This window comes from Podarcis raffonei, chromosome 2, assembly GCF_027172205.1.
Source record: "Podarcis raffonei isolate rPodRaf1 chromosome 2, rPodRaf1.pri, whole genome shotgun sequence".
Classification (NCBI taxonomy): Eukaryota; Metazoa; Chordata; class Lepidosauria; order Squamata; family Lacertidae; genus Podarcis; species Podarcis raffonei.
In genome coordinates, this window is record NC_070603.1 from 23296148 (window position 1) to 23314522 (window position 18375).

Below are 18375 nucleotides of genomic sequence, written 5' to 3' on the forward strand. Positions count from 1 at the left end.
TTGCCCCTCTGCTGCAACTATTTAAGTATAAACAGCAGAACTTCCTGGACAACGTCATTGCCACAGCTAGCCTCATTTATGCTGTCTGCAGAGAAAATGGAGAATCATAGAAATGTAGAGTCCAAAGGGAACAAAAAGGTCATCTCGTCCAACTCCCTGCAATGCAGGAATCTTTTACCCAACATGAGACTTGAACTCATGACCCTAAGATTAAGAGTATTATGCTCTACAGAATCAGCTACCAAGGCAGATAAGGGGACAACCAGACAGACCCCTGACCCCAGTTGGGGCTAATCAGAGGCTTTGGCTAGCTGTCTGACAGGAGGCCTGAGGAGCAGACTGGAGAGAGACTTATACAGTCCACTTCTGGGATATAGATTTGTGCCAAGCTGCAGGTGCCAACAGCTTCACTCAGAGGGCTGAGGTTGGCTGCCACACAGTCATGTTGTGGATGGGGCCAACCAGAGCAGTCTGCATTGCAGTGAGTCGAGACTCTATGTGCCCAGCGGCTCTTTCCCCTGCAGGCAGGCTACGGAAGAAACATCTGCCAGTGGGCAGGCTGTCCGACAGGAGGAGTTTTGCCCTATGCATGCAAAGTTCTGATATGTTGTAACCGATAAAGTTGTGGCCATGTTTAACCCACTACCGGACTCAGCCTGTTCACTGCTCCTGGACCTCGCATTCCCCTGTGTGGTGCAGAATACAGTCTAGCATTTCCCTCACCAATTTTCCTTCTGTTCAGCTCAGTTGGTAAAGCACGAGATTCTTAATCTCAAGGTTGTGGGTTCGAGGCCCACACTGGGCAAAAAGATTCCTGCATTGCAGGCGGTTGGGACCGTCATGGTCCCTTCCAACTCTGCAATCCTGTTTCTAGGATCTTGAGTCTTCTTGGGCTATAATGCAAGTAGATGCAGAATATTTTACGTATGTATGAAAGAGAATGTTACAATAAAAGCATAACTAATTTTATGCCAGTAACATACTGCACAAATAAACTGAGAGACCAGAAAGAGGTGTGTGCACGTTCATGTGTATGTATGGTAGCACAGCTGTTCATCCCATGCCTGTGTTCATCAATTGTCAGAAGAATAAAGATACTCACCGTGTCCATTAAGCACTTCGATAGCTACAGATGTAAAAGCACCACAAAAGAACTAGCTAGTTACTGCGCTTTTAAAGCTTTTAAAAGCTAATAAACATTTACCAACTCTCAGATAAATTATCAGGGGCTACCTAATGCTATACATTTCTAGTCTATCAATCAATGCCCAGCTCAAATTCTAGCTATATTGTGATCACTCCTATCAACACCTACAAGTCATAATGCTGATTCCACTTTGGATCAAGGGTATTCTTCACAGTATCTGTAGAATGGCACTGGCCAGATCCGTCAACCACCACTTTAGCAAATGGATCAGGAAGCCCTGTCAGAAGGGAGGAAAAATACATAATAGGGTGGGAGTATAATTAAATTAGGTCATCTTAATCATGAATGGCTGCCAAATATTGGCTTTTTATAACATATTTTGATTCTTCCAAGGTATCTCTTTTTCACTGAACAGTACTAGTATTCTTACATTATCCAAGGAATTTTAAGAAGGCCTTTCAGCTTGCTTCTATACTCGGTCATCTCTCTTCTTGAAGGCATCAAACCTTTCAGCATTGTTGCCAAATGTAACATTGGAAAAAAAGGAAAAAGAGAGACCCCCTGGTGCTTTTTCTACAATAAAATCCATAAGGCAGTCCATAAGCCTGGCCTTTCTATTTACTTATTTATTACAACTCACATGCCATTCAGAGTTTGCTTGCTTGGACTCGTGGCATAGGTGCCTCAAGACACAGTAGGTCATGATCCCAAATACTAGAAGAAAAGTGGTTCTTTACAAATGTTCTCACTAAAATACTTCAAAGAATGGGAAGACTCTTTCAATAGTTCCAAAATCAATACACCTGATTATGTAACCACAGACTAAGTAATGTATATAACAATTTACAAATTTATAAATATTACATAGTACACAAGAGACTACAGCCAGAACCAAGGCTTGTTACATGATCTCACACCACATTTACTAAAGGGAAGCCTGAATGAAAGCATTTTTCACACTAGTCTGCTGTCCCCCTGTTCAGCTCCTCTCCTAACAATTTCCACCTTTCTTTCTGAGTTCTTTTCATGTTTTGAGATAACAGCTTCTAAAAAGGCAATACTACAAAAAAACCCCAACTGTGTGCATTGTTTGTGCAATAAACATGCATAGCCCTTTGGATCATTGCCTTGAACCTTAGATTCCCACAAAAATTGTGGCCATGCATTTAAAATCACATTAGTGCTCTCTGACTTAGCTGGCTGATTACCACATGGTAGCCAAGGCAAAGAGACATTCAAACCTTGTGTAACAGAATTCAGATACAAATACATAAACATTTACTTACGGAAAAAATCTTTTTTCACCAAGTTTTTTGCACACAGAACTGTAAGAAAAACAAAACACATTATGAAGATTTATCTACAAAGCATTTACAAAAGAACAGCAACACAATCACATGTACTGTATTGCTAAACATCACGTTAATCCACATTTATAAACTATGACTTAAATGTGAATGCAAAGAGTTCTCATTCCCTGTTCCTACCACTGCCATGCCACCAAAAAGAAGTCTGGCTTGTTGGGACATCCAAACCTAGGCTTATGGTTCATTTCTGAACATTCACAATAAACCATAGGTTTTTTAAAAATAAAAAACCCTATGGTTTAATGTGACATGCACACCAGGCCCACATCTGTATATGATTTATTAGAAATGTTCACAGGATTTTATCAGACTTTTTGTCAGATTTTATCAGATTTTTAGGTGCAATCTTAAATAATAAAGAGCAGACAGTAACAGTCTGAAAACACCTGGTGTTAATCCATATTGTGGAACTACAGTGCTAAGATTGGAAATAAGCCTCTCCCTGCTTCCAGACTGAACTTTGAATCCCCTGGTATCCTATGATGTCAGGTGATTGACAGGTGGTTGGTCCCACCCACATGTAAATATGGCCTGCATATTCTGAATCTCCTGATTTAAACAAACCATGTTTTTTAAAAAAATCTTTTAAAAATCCCCAGTTTTCATTTGCAAATAAAAACACAGAGCACACCAGATGGAATACAAATAGTTTATCTACATATAATCTACTAACATGTATCCTGTATATCTTGTAGTTGTGGTTCAATTTTCATCAGTGGAAGCTAACAAATTAGTACTAAATGTCACTATCTGTCCAAAAATGACTTATGTTTGAAGACAGACTTTCTAAAGACACCCACATGCAAAGACCGCCTGAAAATAAAAGCTTCTGCTTATTATTATAGTGTTCTATTTGTGTTATGGAGTTCATGCTCAAAAGATATATTGATGGTCACTGATTCAGATGGCTTTAAAAGGGGACCAGATAAACTCACAGAGGAGAGGTCAATCAATGCCTAAACAGAACATTTCAATTCAGAATATGCTTTATATAGCCTGACCAAATCCTAGAAGGATTTCCAACATTTCTGAATGGATATTACCATTGTCTCAAATTCTATGCATCCAAGACTCAACTGTGCCAAGTAATTTCTTCAACTGTTCCCCGTATCAACTGATATTGTCACCATCCATTTTGCTGACCAAGCATGAAACCCAGGCTTTATCTTTGATTTCTCCCTTTCCTTTGCTCTCAGTATTCAATCCACTACCAAGTCCTATTGCTTCTCTGTGCATATTACCTGAATTATGTTACTCCATCTCCCTCTTCTTAGCTAAAAATCTACTTCATACTTCAAATATCTGCTATCTTGACTACTGCAACCTTCTTGTCCCTGATCTTTTATCTCCACACCCCAAAACAGACTCTATTAACAAAATAACTAACTTCTCCTGATCAGATCATGTGATCGTCTTTCCCAAATCTTGACATCAGTTTCTCATCCCCTTCCAGATCCAGCAAAAATGCATTGTTTATACATTCATAGTTATCTAGAGCCTTAACCAGTATTGGTCTCTCTATCCTTATTTCCAATTATGCTCTTGCCTATAATTATTGTCCCTGCAACTTTACCACCCTCTAGACAATTCAGTGTCTCCTGCCCACTTAGATGACGCTATCTATTCTGCTGAAACTCACTGCTACACTCCTTGAATAGTTCTTTCTTCAAGTCCCTTCTCAAAAGTCACCTTTCCCTTGAAGACTTCAGCTAAAATAAAATTTGAGTTAAGGACTAGGGATCAACCCCAACTCACATCCTCATTTTCATTCCTTTCTACTAACACCACGCTCCTCTCTTGCTTTTCTCTTTATGAAATGTACCGTAAATGAAGATCCTCAGAGAGACAATTGTCTTTTTGCTTATGCTACTGGGTAGAGGGCTATGTATAATGGCAATGACAATTGGGGGAGAAGGTTGAATGATTGTGACTTGGAGAAAAGTTCACCAGTTGTTTATTTTATAGCAAACACTATTTCCTTAGTACACAGGACATACTAGTGTTAAGCCAGCAAGCCAGGCAATTTAACACCACAAATCTGAACTCATTTGCATAATAGAAAACCATGATCTGTGAAGATGTACCAGTATATAGAACCATTCACAGTGGGATCAGGTGATAAACAGGGATGTGTTATCGCCCCAACTCTATTATTTTCATTGCCAGGATCCTACACATTGTCGAAGGGAGATTCCCCACTGGGGTAGAAATCGTATATCAAACAGATGGAAAGCTCTTTAACTTGAGTAGGCTGAAAGCAAAGAGTAAGGTGACCATAACTTCCACCACAGAGCTTCAATATGCTGATGAAAACGTAGTGTGCGCACACTCAGAGGATGACCTCCAAGCCATCCTAAATATCTTTGCATAAGCTTACAAAAGGCTTGGTCTATTGCTCAACATCCAAAAAACCAAAAGTGCTGCACCAACAAGCACAAAACAACCCGTCTGCAATGCCACAAATCTAATTTAATGGTGTAATGTTGGAAAATGTTGATCACTTCTCCTACCTAGGCAGCTATCTTTCCACAAAGATGCCAAAATCCAGCACTGCCTGAGCTCTGCAAGTACAGCTTTCTCCTGACTGAAGTTTAGAGTGTTTGAGGACTGGGACATTCACAGGGAAACCAAAATGCTTGTTTACAAAATTATTGTACTACCAACCTTACTGTATGCTTGTGGAACACAGACCACTTATAAACGCCATCTCCAACTCCTCTAAAGATTCCATCAACGGTGCCTCCCAAAAAAATTACATATCATTTGGGAAGACAGGTGAACTAATGCCAGTGTACTGGAAGAAGCAAAAATCACCAGTGTCGAAGTAACGATTCTTCAACATCAACTTCGCAGGACTGGTCATGTTGTTTGGATGCCTGATTATTGTCTTCCAAAGCAACTATGCTATACTGAACTTAAAAATGGAAAGCGTAATGCTGATGGTCAACAAAAGAGGTTTAAAGACTCTCTTCAAGGCAAATCTTTAAAAATGACAACAACGACAACTGTGAAACACTGGCCTGCGAGCGCTCCAATTGGAGAACAGCCTTTACCAAAGGTGTAATGGTGTCTGAAGACACTCAAACTCAGGATGAAAGGCAGAAACAAGCAAAGAGGAAGGCACATTTGGCAAAACCCTCACCATGAGCAACTCCTGCCCAGAAACCTATGACCCCACTGTGAAAAGACATGTGGATCCAGAATTGGAATCCACAGCCACCTATGGACACACCATTAAGACTGTGTTCATGGAAGACAATCTTACTTGGCTACAAGTGATCACCAAAGAAAGAAGAAAGAAGAAGATATAGAACTAATATATTAACACATCCGAAATGTATTTTTGTCTTCTTTCTTATTCTTCCTCAAACGCATGCCCCATTTCTCCACACACTTGCATCATTCCATTAAAATGACCAGGGCTTTGACCTCAGTTATGGTTGCAGTCATTGTTTTCATAGAGTGCTTCCAGACAATATGCTTATTGTCCAATTGCTATGGTTTGCTTCTTTTAATTACACCAAAGGGAGCAAGTTGTTATGATCCATTTGTACAAAACTTGTATTTTCCCACTGCTGCATCTTTTTTCTTACCACAGAAAAATCCATTATGGAGGGAAAGAGCAACATAGCAATCTCTCTCCAGGTGCAAACAGAAAAATGTACAACTGAGGTAAGGTGAGAGAAGTGGTCCCTGGGGAAATTGGATGACGTGTTGGTGAGGCCCTTCCTTTATTTATTGCCATCAGGTTTCTTGCCATCAACCAGTTGTAGAACCATTTCGCTTCTTTTACTGAAAGTCCTTTCCCTAAAGAGCTTTGCTTTTTTGGCTCCTTTGCAATGTTTTGCTTATGGATCTCGGCTCTCAAAAAGTTTAATTGATTGCTTCTTCTCTTGGTATGAGCTGTCCTCAACTCCCACAGCACTGCTTGCTTCCCTGTCCTTTCTTTTTTAGATTATAGTAAGAGTGGAATAACAATATTAACGAACGGTGTGGTGTGAAACTGACTAGAAAAAACAAGTGGGCAAGTTTCCTAGTTGGGTGGTGAAACTTACTAGAAAAACTCAGGACCTGAAGTCTGAATGCAATAATGTTTATTGGAAAGTAAGACTGTAATCCTCTTGCCCTCTGCCACAAACGGTTTGTAAAAACATCCAGTTCTCAGAGCTGTGCAATTGCACTGTGGTGGAATACACACACAAAATTAAGAACAGTGCATGTGCACCAATTTGAAACTCGTAAAAACAAACATACACCCACAATGCTAAAATGGTGGTAACAAGCACCCACTTCAAAGTGTTGAGAGAGGGTTGTGTGTCAACAATGAAGAGTCAAGAAAGGGGAGAGAACAACACTGTCCAATGGGCTATGTGCCGCCAACTGTGTGCATGGAACATAGTGATCTGAACACACACACACAAAATGTTATACCCCTTGAGTTGTGGGCAATGAACGACAATTTCATTTGCATCTTACAGTGAAGAGAAATTATCTGGTAGTGTTAGGAGCCTCTCCTAGTCATTTAGAGGGAACAGTATTTTTAGAGCATCTCGCCCACACTCAAATAAATATTTTCATTCTTGCTAGTCTGAACAGATATTGCTTATTCATTCCAAATATGCATATTAATTCCAAACATTTACTACAATCCTGACAAGTATACATTGCAATTTCACACATTTTGTTCATAATTGGGGTGTGGGGAGGGAAGAAACACGTGGCAGAAACATCCTGTGAGCAGAACTCCACGCAGGGAGTCTCTGAATCCAATCCCTATATTTTAATAGAACTTTCTTTGGAGATTGGTTCATATTATAAAGTGACAACATGTAAGGAGTACAAGGTCTAAACCTCTATGGCAAGCCGGGTCTATACAATCCTAACCTTAAGTATGTCACAAGCAGAGTAGGTGTTCCACAGAAAGATACCAGCAGAACTGCAGATGACGTAATCAAACAAGGGCATACACTACACACTGAAGGCAATCATATTCTCCTTAATTTGACCCAAGGAAAATTCCTTTGGGATCCTAAATATGGCATTCTGTTTCTGGTTCATGCTCAAGGACTAAACGAAAACTCCATCCAACTTGACTTTTAAAGAACACATGTCCACATTACCCAACATTCTATCTACAGCTATGGCAATTTACAGTGTCTCCAGATTAATGGGAAGGTACCCAATATTTTTTTAGGTCCTTAGAAATTTTTTAAAAATCATTTGCCTTTAAAAAATGAGTGCCATTGTCTTCCCTTGCCTCCACACCAGGAATCCTACAATCAAACTTTCCAAAAGGAAATTCATAAAAGCTAGAGCTGTCAAACATTTGAACAAACAAACAATTTTAATGTAGGTGCCTTTTTGAGACACTGGAGGAAGCAAGAGAACTCATTATTAATTGCCAGAAACCAACATTACTATTATCTTTTGTTCCCAATTGTAGAAGGGCACCAGAACAAAAAACGAGTAAATGAGCCTTTTTACTATAATCAAGTAAAGCTTTAGTTTATGGGGCGGGGGGCACAGAAGCTCTCTCTAAGCAACATTTGTTGCAGGTGTAGTTCTGCATGTTCCTTTCTTGCAAAGCACCACAAAATCAGGGGGCAGGTAGTAGAGAGAAAAAAGTCGATAGAGGCGGAACCATTTTTGAAACTGCTGTTCTTACTGACTATAAACAACATGCTGAACAATCAATCTGAACAAATATCGCTGGAGGCAGAAAGTACAATGCCATTAAAGAAGGAAAAGGGAGGGAGGGGTTGCAATTTTAAGGAACCCATGTATCTGGATTTAAATAGTTGCGTTCCCACTGAGAATTTGGAATTTGTTAGGTACACTGTAGAGTCTACCCTACACTCTAATGTTTAATTCAATCCTTGCAAATAATTGTTCAGGAGACAGTCACCCTACTTGCCCAATCCACATACCACAAGCAAATGCATGCACTCATCTGCTTTCCGAGGTGACACACGATGCTTTCCCCCTTAGAACAACACAAGGACCAGACTCACCCCTAACACTACAACACAGTTAAATTTAACAACAAAAAACCCATAGCTTACAGGTGTGGTTTGTTCAAAGTTAAAAACAAACACAGTTAAGCCTCAAGGCCAAGCTCAGATGATGACTGCCTACATGAATTTACCGTTTTCCATCCAGGGTAACTGCAACTTGCCTCAGGCAAACAGCTTACTTGACATTGAATATTTTTCAAAACTAAAAGTCTACAGAAGCAGAAATAATCCAAGCAAGAATATTTTGGTGAACATTTAATTGAATGAGAAGCACTTTTCTGGGGGTAGTTTGAGTGACAGCTTCTTTTCATTAAAAATGGAATGCAACTAACATTATTAAAATTATACTTTTTCTTGTAGATTTTCTTATGCAGCGCTTACTAAAGTTTCCATGCTAAAACACTGCATAAAAAAGCCCTGAAATGTAATCAATAATATGTCTGGAGAAATATATCCAATTTCAAGGAACAAACTGAGAAAATGTTTACATATGCAGGCACCAGCATCATGGTTTTAGAAACCTGGGCAACCGAGCACTTGGAATTTTTAAAGGCCCATATACCGTAAATAACTTAGAAGACCTTAAATTAAAATGTCTTTAGTGTCAACACTCCATACAATTAACATGCTTAACATCAATTAACATAGAACAAATGTTTATAATCCTGTTTTCATTTTTATAATTTTACACCATTTTAAAACAAAAAAATCAAAGACAGTCATTAAGTCTTATCCACTGTTGAAACATAAGGCTGATCTATGAACTGTTACATTATTGTTATTACTAATGTCTGAAAGTAACAAATTTCATGCTGGCAAACAACAACATTACAGCAGAAAAAAATAACTTGGTCCAAAGATAAATTTGTTTTCTAATCCTCTAGTTTTCTGATGTCATCACTGCAGGAAAACAACTGAATCTTTGTGAAGTCGATCATTAGCTCCACCAAAATAAAACAAAAGATTCAATAATACAACATTATTCTTGCTTCTCAAAGGATGCATTTTAAAATTGGTAAGAAAGAGGACAAGACAAAAAAGGGCAAGTTCTGCACTACAAGCTTGAGGGGGGTGGGTGGGAAATCCCTAGGCTATCCAAAATAATCTTTCACTGAAAGTCATTACCATGGCTTTTGCTGATTGGTTCCCAGCTGTTTTGCATGCATTATGCAAGGAATATAATAATTAAAAATAGGTCCCAGCTGTAGAAACACAATGCTACACTGCTGTTAATGTGCGCTGCGCTGATAATGAATAGACTATGCTTTAATCTGAATAAATCTCCCAACTGCTCTGCTGCCTCTTGCCAAAAATTTCCTTTCCTCCTCCAGACTGTGGTTGCATTCCAATTACACTGCTGATTGGAATGAAGCTACTTGGGCAGGGGGTGGGGGTGCGCTGGAGAGAAAAGAGAGGAAAAAAATAGGAAATTCTCTATTTCAAAATATGCTTCTGAAACCTAAGAGCAACACTGGCAATTTAAACACGTTGATAATACATGTTTAAATGTTTGCGACATTTTACCAGGCTTTATAGAAGAGGTTTCTTAGAAGAAGAAAAACTTCAGAAGAGAGCACAGAGAATACCCTAGGCTTTTTTTCAGTACTTCTAACCAAATTCCTATGTTTTTGCTGAACTGCTGGCAAGCTACACAGCCACTTACATTTTTTCTGTGATTTGCCTTCCAGAGCACATCACAATTCCAGAGATGATATGAACCAAGCTTTCTAAAGGGAATTGTAGCTAGCTGGAAACACTTGACAATAAAACTTTAGCCATTAATATTCTCCTTTCTAGAAAACATGTGGCAAAAGTGAATTAAATTTGTTGAGAAATGTTCCGTCTACCAACTGCAACAGCTCCCCACCCTTCACGCAATGGCTTGAATCCAATGAAATGACAGCTCAAGGGAGGGTTCTCCACTTTATACCAAGTCTCCTTTCCTGCTACATCCACTATGTAACATCACAGAGTCTCTAGAGCAGTGATGGCAAACCTTTTAGAGACCGAGTGCCCAAACTGCAACCCAAAACCCACTTATTTATTGCAAAGTGCCAACACGGCAATTTAACCTGAATACAGTAGACCCTCTACTTACAACCACCCCTACTTGGGCCCGATCCAAGTTGCGACCACGGCAAACCCAGAAGTAAATACAGTGGTACCTCGGGTTAAGAACTTAATTCGTTCCAGAGGTCCGTTCTTAACCTGAAACGGTTCTTAACCTGAGGCGCGCTTTCGCTAATGGGGCCTCTTGCTGCTGCTGCTGCTGCGCCGCTGGCACACAATTTCTGTTCTTATCCTGGGGCAAAGTTCTTAACCTGGAACAATCACTTCCTGGTTAGTGGAGTTTGTAACCCGAAGCATCTGTAACCTGAGGTACCACTGTACCGGATTTGCTGCGATTCGCGCATGCGCAGAAGCGGCTGCCGCCGAACAAAAGTGCTTCTACCAGCGACCCGGATCGACTTACTGATGGACCTTAGAAGGACCTTAGTTTAGAAGGGGAGGTTGGTACATCCATGTGGGGAGAGAGTGGAGCGATACAGCGGTACCTCGGTTTTTGAACAGCTTAGTTCTCGAACTATTTGGAACCCAAACACTTCAAACTGGAAATGAATGTTCCGGTTTTCCAACTTTTTACGGAAGCGGAACGTGCTTTGTTCTGAGTATAACTTCCATTTTCAGAGTGAGGGAAGACGGGCCCAGCAACAAGTGAGCAGGCACCTGCCGCCCTCCAGCGCTGGGTGCCTCTGCCGCCGCAGCCACAACAGCAACCACCCCCTCCTCCAGCTCCAGAGGCAAGGCTGGGCTGGGGCAGCAAGCGAGTAGACAAGGGATGTTGCCGCCACCCCCCCGTTCCCCCCCCAGCCTGCTCCTGCTTGCAGGCTTGCGGGCTGCTCTGCTGAGCAGCATTGCTGCTTGCACGGGAACAGGAGCTGGATTGGGGCTGCTCAGCTGGGGTGGTGCAGGCTCCGTCACACTTTCCATTGAGGGGTTCATGGCTGCACTTCCCTCAACACAGAAGTTTAAAGGAGCCCCCACCTCCGCATCAGATCCCCTGCAACCCCGTGAAGGCAGCCAGGCTGAATAATTGCTGAGGTTGGGGAAGGTGGAGACAGCCCAGAAGCTGCATCTGAGAGCCCCTGCACCACCTGAAAGCAGCCAGGCACTCCTCAGCTGCGCTGCCCGCTCCAGCTCCTACTTGCGTGCAAGCAGGAGTGGAAGCGGGGATCTGTCAGAAGTGGAGGCTTCGCGCTCCCCAGCTGAGCTGCCTGATCCAGCTCCTACTTACAAGCAAGCGGGAGCAGGGTGGGGAAATCTCTTCAAAGTGGAGGCTTAGTACTTCCCAGCTGAGAGATGCCCACCCTGCTCCTGCTTGCACGCAAGGAGTGGGATTGGGCAGCTGAGCTGGGATGCGCAAAGCCTCCACTCCACTTCTGACTCCACTCCTATTGGCCCCAAATGGAGCGTGTGTAAAGCATGGGTAGGCAAACTAAGGCCTGGGGGCCAGATCCGGCCCAATTGCCTTCTAAATCTGGCCCGCGGACAGTCCAGGAATCAGCCTGAGTACATGAGTAGAATGTGTCATTTTATTTAAAATGCATCTCTGGGCTATTTGTGGGGTATAGGAATTCGTTCTTTTTTTCTTTTCAAAATAAAGTCCAGCCCCCCCACAAGGTCTGAGGGACAGTGGACCGGGCCCCCTGCTGAAGAAGTTTGCTGACCTCTGGTGTAAAGCCTCAACCTCACAGCAGGAGGAGGAGGAAGACGGCTGATCCAAACGGTTGATGGCAGCCCACCAACGCGGCAGCGCGCTTCTGAGCACGTGCATAGCGCTAAGCCCTCCCCACTCACAGCGGAGGCTCCCCAAGGGAAAACGTGCCCCCTGGAGGTTGTGGCTCCATTTTGCACACCCCCACCCCCAACACCCCACCCGAGGAGCTTCTACTCAGACACAAGTCGAGCTGAGGACTCAACGAGCTGCCCTCGCCTTCTGAAGGCTCTGTGCTGGGGCGACGGCGCACGCGCCCACAGGGAGGGCTTTGAGTGCCCCCTCTGGCACGCAGCGTGCCATAGGTTTGCCCCCACTGCTCTAGAGGGTCTCTCAGCCCCCTAGGAGCACCTTTTCCATGGGTGCTGGAGCTGCTTCCAGAAGGGGCAGGTGAAAAAGCGCTATTAAGTTTACTAGATTCAAATCACTTTTCAATTACTTAGGGACTTTTTTTGTATCAGATTCATTTCTGCCAGTTTATAATATTCCTCCCACGATTGCTCTAATTTAAATACAGGATATTCCTAAAAATGTAAGAAGTATAATTTTGAAAATACCTCCTACTGTGTCAGAGTAAACATCCTCTAACCTATCTTCTAACTCATGATATAGAAACACAGCAAATCCACTATCAGTGAAACTCCCAAGCACCAAGGCATTACATGCCACAAGGCAAACCACTGTTCAAAGTCAGGGGAGTTGGAAAAACAGCTTGTGTAGTATAGTGTTGTTCTTTGGAAAACCAAGTCAAAAGATACACTTTCATGCATATCTCCATCTCATTGGATTGCCAATGGGTATTTAACGGGTCCTGAGTACAAGATCTTGCATCCTGCAATACAGCCTAGTCATCTAATCTCTAAAAGAGCTAATTTAATGTGGAACTACAAAGCATATGCACCCAACTACCATATTTGTAATTGTGTGTTAAAAGCATGTTATTCTTAACTAATCATACTGCCATAGCTGCCAACTTTTCCCTTTTTTAAAGGGAAATTCCCTTATTCTGTATAGGATTCCTCACAAGAAAAGAGAAAAGTTGACAGTATGGATACTACAACAATGCGCTAAACATTAAACTTCCTTATAGGAACTATAGTAAAGTTTGTAGGCTACCAGCTAGTCTTAGTTAGCACTGATGCTTAGGTGAAAGAGTTAAGCATCTGCTTAAATCTTTCCTCTGGCTGGATTATGCTCCAAACATAAATCTGAGTGGGATTTCAGGAGCTGTTGGCACAGTAGGGCACTGCCATGAAGCCAGCCTGCTGAGACAAGTGTTGCTATGTATGTATCTGGACGAAGTGGTGGGACACAGGCAAGGTCAGGGGCAGCAATTTCTAGGAATATTTGAAATTACCAAACAAAGACTAGTTTTAAATAATAAATAATCTAATTAGATTTCTATTTGTACTTTAAGTTCCTACACAAGTGTGCATAGGTAAAGGTAAAGGGACCCCTGACCATTAGGTCCAGTCGTGACCGACTCTGGGGTTGCGGTGCTCATCTCATACAAAATAAAAATGTGACTTGCAGTTACACAGAACTGCCTAACTACAAGAGCATATTGTAACTTTTTAAAAAAAATCCAGGCCTAAATAAATCAGAATTGTTTTCTGAACATTATAGCATTCCAGCACCTAAATCAAATGATATTACTAAGGTACTGCAAAGTGTAACAGTGACCACTTGATAATGGAGTGTTTTTAAGTATATTATTAAGCTTATAATTTTTTAAAAAAATAAATATTTTAAACTTTGCATAGGACACCAAAAAGGGGAGGAAGACGGAAGAGCTTTCAAGCAAATTTCAGTTACTGGTAAATTACAGTATTTTTATAGACGCATATGAACAATGCCAGTCTTCTAATTCAGTGATAAAATTCTGGGGTAAATTTCCTCTTAAAAGTAAATCTGAATTTCCTTAAGAAATATCAGACTCCAGCAATCTGCACTTAGGATTCCTGAGTAACTTGTGGACACAGTCTGCCTACATTTGCCATGTTTAGACTCCTGTTTTAAACATCATGTCTACTTCACAGTATTGTTTTGAAGTAAACAAAAGGCTTCCTTTTCCACTCCTCCTCCCATTTTCTACTTTCTAAGCCAAAATTAAAAGAAAAAGAAAACATGCACACTGAATTCCCAGAGACATAATACATTCATATTTCTTCAATGCGATCAATGATGAATTCATGTCATTTTTGTACTAGTTCTGCTCGCTAATTTAATACAGTTGTCAAAAAGAACACTGGAAATTAAACTTGAAAGCACCTTCTATAAAAACTTGAGAAATAAAGTCTTTGTCTCTAAAAGTTCTTTCAGATGTCCGCTTCCCCACCAATGGCAACTCTGTAAAGTGTTTAAATCCTGAAACCAAAGAGCACCTCATATGAACAGGATTTCACAAGTATTTGATGCCATTGTTGTTGGTTTCGCACTCCAGAGTTCACTCCCCCTGTGCACAATTTGCTGGCACTTTTGACTAGCATGGGGAAAAGGCACAAGCAACATCCCAGGTAAGGTCAACCCCTATTTAGCATTTAAAAAATCTAGGATATTCAGCAAACAGAGGAAATTTCCACTGCTTGTTGCTGTTTAGTGTATATGAATACATCATGCCTGCTGAAAGATTCAAAATCCCAGTATATCAAAGCAATCTTTCTGAATATTTGCCTATCAAGCAACATGAGCAGGCACTACATGAGGTCTAGGGGTCCTCAAAGTACGGTCCGCAGGCCAGATCTAACCCGCCAGGGTCTTGAACCCAGCCTGCCCGGCCATTGCAGAACCCGCCGCTGTTTAACATGGAAAGAGCCAATCCGATTGCAGATGATCTAGTTTTAACTTTACAAGAGCCAGACACTAGTACGAGAAGAGTTTTAGAGTTAATACAAGTATTTGGTCAAGTAGCAGGCTTTAAGCTGAATAAACAGAAAACGAAAGTATTGGATAAAAATTTAACAAGTGCAGAAAGAGAGAAATTCCAGAATGATACTGGTTTATTGATAGCAAAGAAGGTGAAATACCTGGGGATAAATCTGACATCTAAGAATGTGAACCTATTTAAAGATAACTATGAGAAATGTTGGGCAGAAGTGAAAAAAGATTTAGAAATATGGTCAAGTTTGAGACTTTTCTTGTTAGGCCGAATTGCTGTTATTAAGATGAATGTCTTGCCGAGAATGTTATTTTTGTTTCAAACATTGCAGATTGTGGACAAAATGGATTGTTTCAAGAGGTGGCAAAAATATATATCTAGATTTGTCTGGCAGGGCAAAAAGCCCAGAATAAAATTTAAGATACTAACTGACGCAAAAGAAAGAGGGGGGTTTGCCCTGCCGGACTTAAAACTGTACTATGAATCAGCGGCTTTTTGCTGGCTGAAAAATTGGCTGCTTCTTGAAAATACAGACATTTTGGACTTGGAAGGGTTTAATAATAGATTTGGCTGGCATGCATATATATGGTACGACAAGGTCAAGATCCACCAAGGTTTCAAAAATCATATTGTTAGAAAAGCCCTATATAATGTATGGATTAGATATAAAGACTTGTTGGAAAACAAAACACCCAGGTGGTTGTCACCGATGGAAGCTAAGGAAGTGAAAAAATTAAACATGGAATCTAAATGGCCGAAATATTGGGAAATTATAGAGTATGAGGAGGGAAAAGTTAAATTGCAAAGTTATGAGAAATTGAAGTCCAAAGTAAGAGATTGGCTCCATTATTACCAGATAAATGAAGTTTTTAAACAGGACAGGAAAATTGGCTTTCAGGTGGAAAGGTCGAAATTAGAAACAGAGCTCTTGGAACCCAGTACTAAGAATCTGTCAAGAATGTATAACTTGCTGTTGAAATGGAACACACAGGATGAGATGGTTAAATCAGCTATGATTAAATGGGCACAGGACATTGGACATGACATTATGTTTGCAGACTGGGAACAGTTATGGACCACCGGTATAAAGTTTACGGCATGTAATGCCTTAAGAGAGAATATTATGAAAATGATTTATAGGTGGTACATGACCCCAGTCAAGCTTGCAAAAATTTACCATTTGCCCAATAACAAATGCTGGAAATGTAATGAAACTGAAGGTACTTTTTATCACCTTTGGTGGACATGCCCAAGGATTAAGGCTTTCTGGGAAAGGATCTATAATGAAATGAAAAAGGTGCTTAAATGCACTTTTGTGAAGAAACCAGAGGCCTTTCTCTTGGGCATGGTAGGCCAATTGGTGTCAAAGAAAGATAGGATGTTTTTTATGTATGCGACAACAGCAGCAAGAGTACTTTTAGCAAAGTACTGGAAGACACAAGAACTACCCACACTGGAAGAATGGCAGACGAAGGTGATCGACTACATGGGACTGGCTGAGATGACCGGCAGAATCCGAGACCAAGGGAAAGAGACGGTGGAAGAAGACTGGAAGAAATTTAAAGTTTACCTTAAGAACTGTTGTAAAATTAATGAGTGCTAAAATGTTTTGAGTAATGCAAAATAGAATTGCAGCGATAAACAATTGGACATGGGAAAAAGGATTTAAAGGAAGTGCCATAAGTAAATAAAATTAGAGGTTGCTGGAAAAATTTAAAACAAGGATGCAGAAAAAGGAGGTATGGGGAAGTCGCTGAAGGAAGGTTTAAGGAAAAGAAGGTTAAGAAATTATACATGTTTATATGTGTGTTCGTTTTTGTACTGTCTTGTATTGTTATTTAATATGTGTTGGAAAATTAATAAAAATTTATTTTAAAAAAAAAAAGGAAAGAGCCAATCCGAGCACCACAACGCGTTTGACGGGCTTTGGCGCCAACCAATAGGGCGCCGCCTGGCAGGGTCGCTCTTGGACTCCTCCTCCTCATGCCCACCGTCAGTGGTTGTGTGCTGTGTTTAGGTGGGTGAGCGATTTCAGAATCCCCCCCCAACAATCAAGCAGCTAATCGCCGCTTACAATCTTGGGCTCGCGCTTCGTTTCAGCGGATGACCGATTTTCAGCATTGGCCGCTTGATTGTTGGGGGGGGGGTTTGCCAAAAATGGCTCACCTGCCAGAAAGCAGCACACAACCACTCATGTGGGGAGGCGAACTTCCTCCTCTGCAGGAAGGCTCCAGGGAGAGACAGGCATCTCGAGGATTCAGTGCCAGCTAAAGATGGGACATGCTTCCAGCCAGCTGTAGCAAAGCCTCCCTGCGTTTTTGCCATAAGGCTGGGGAATGGGAAGGCCACAAACCTTCAAAAGCAGGTGAGTTAAATATTTGTTCATATTTTTTTCAAACGATAGTCTGGCCCCCAACAGTGTCTGAGGGACAGTGAACTGGCCTGCGGTTCAAAAAGTTTGAAGACCCCCGTCTAGAAATTACTAATTGCTACTTCTAGGTGCTGGAGGAGACTCTTGAGAGTCCCATGGACTGCAAGAAGATCAAACGTATCCATTCTTAAGGAAATCAGCCCTGAGTGCTCACTGGAAGGACAGATCGTGAAGCTGAGGCTCCAATACTTTGGCCACCTCATGAGAAGAGAAGACTCCCTGGAAAAGACCCTGATGCTGGGAAAGATGGAGGGCACAAGGAGAAAGGGACAACAGAGGACGAGATGGTTGGACAGTGTTCTCGAAGCTACAAACATGAGTTTGACCAAACTGCGGGAGGCAGTGGAAGACAGGAGTGCTCTGGTCCATGGGGTCACGAAGAGTCGGACACGACTAAACGACTAAACAACAACTTCTAGGTTCTTGGAAAACTGCAGTGTGAGATACATAGTATCTGTCAAACTACCCATGTGTTTGAATAAGCGATGAGTTGTGTTGCTCATGCTAGCTCCCATTTAACCTTACGCATACTGTTTAAATTGGATTATGTTTATTTTATTTAATCAGAAGACACTTACTAAAACCATCACAACTATAAGCTAAGGCAACAAAATGCATCTTTCAGAATGAACACTGAACTCCGATTGCCTAAGCAAATGAAATTGCTTACCTTTTGTGTAGATAATATTCAATCTCCATTGGTAAACTTTATTTAAATAGTCTCAGCCTTTCAGTTCCTTAAAGGAAACTAGACAACTAGGTA

The 18375-nt window shown here is 41.3% G+C and overlaps 1 protein-coding gene across 1 annotated transcript in view; it reads right to left on the bottom strand.

Moving 5' to 3' along the window:
• Positions 1-18375, bottom strand: part of SMURF2 (SMAD specific E3 ubiquitin protein ligase 2) — a 69724-nt gene that overhangs the window by 31097 nt on the left and 20252 nt on the right. The window contains exons 2-3 of the mRNA XM_053375308.1: positions 2434-2472; positions 1316-1424 (exon numbers count right to left, since the gene is read on the bottom strand). Coding sequence (XP_053231283.1) covers positions 1316-1424; positions 2434-2472 — 148 coding nt within the window. The remainder of the gene's footprint in view (positions 1-1315; positions 1425-2433; positions 2473-18375) is intronic.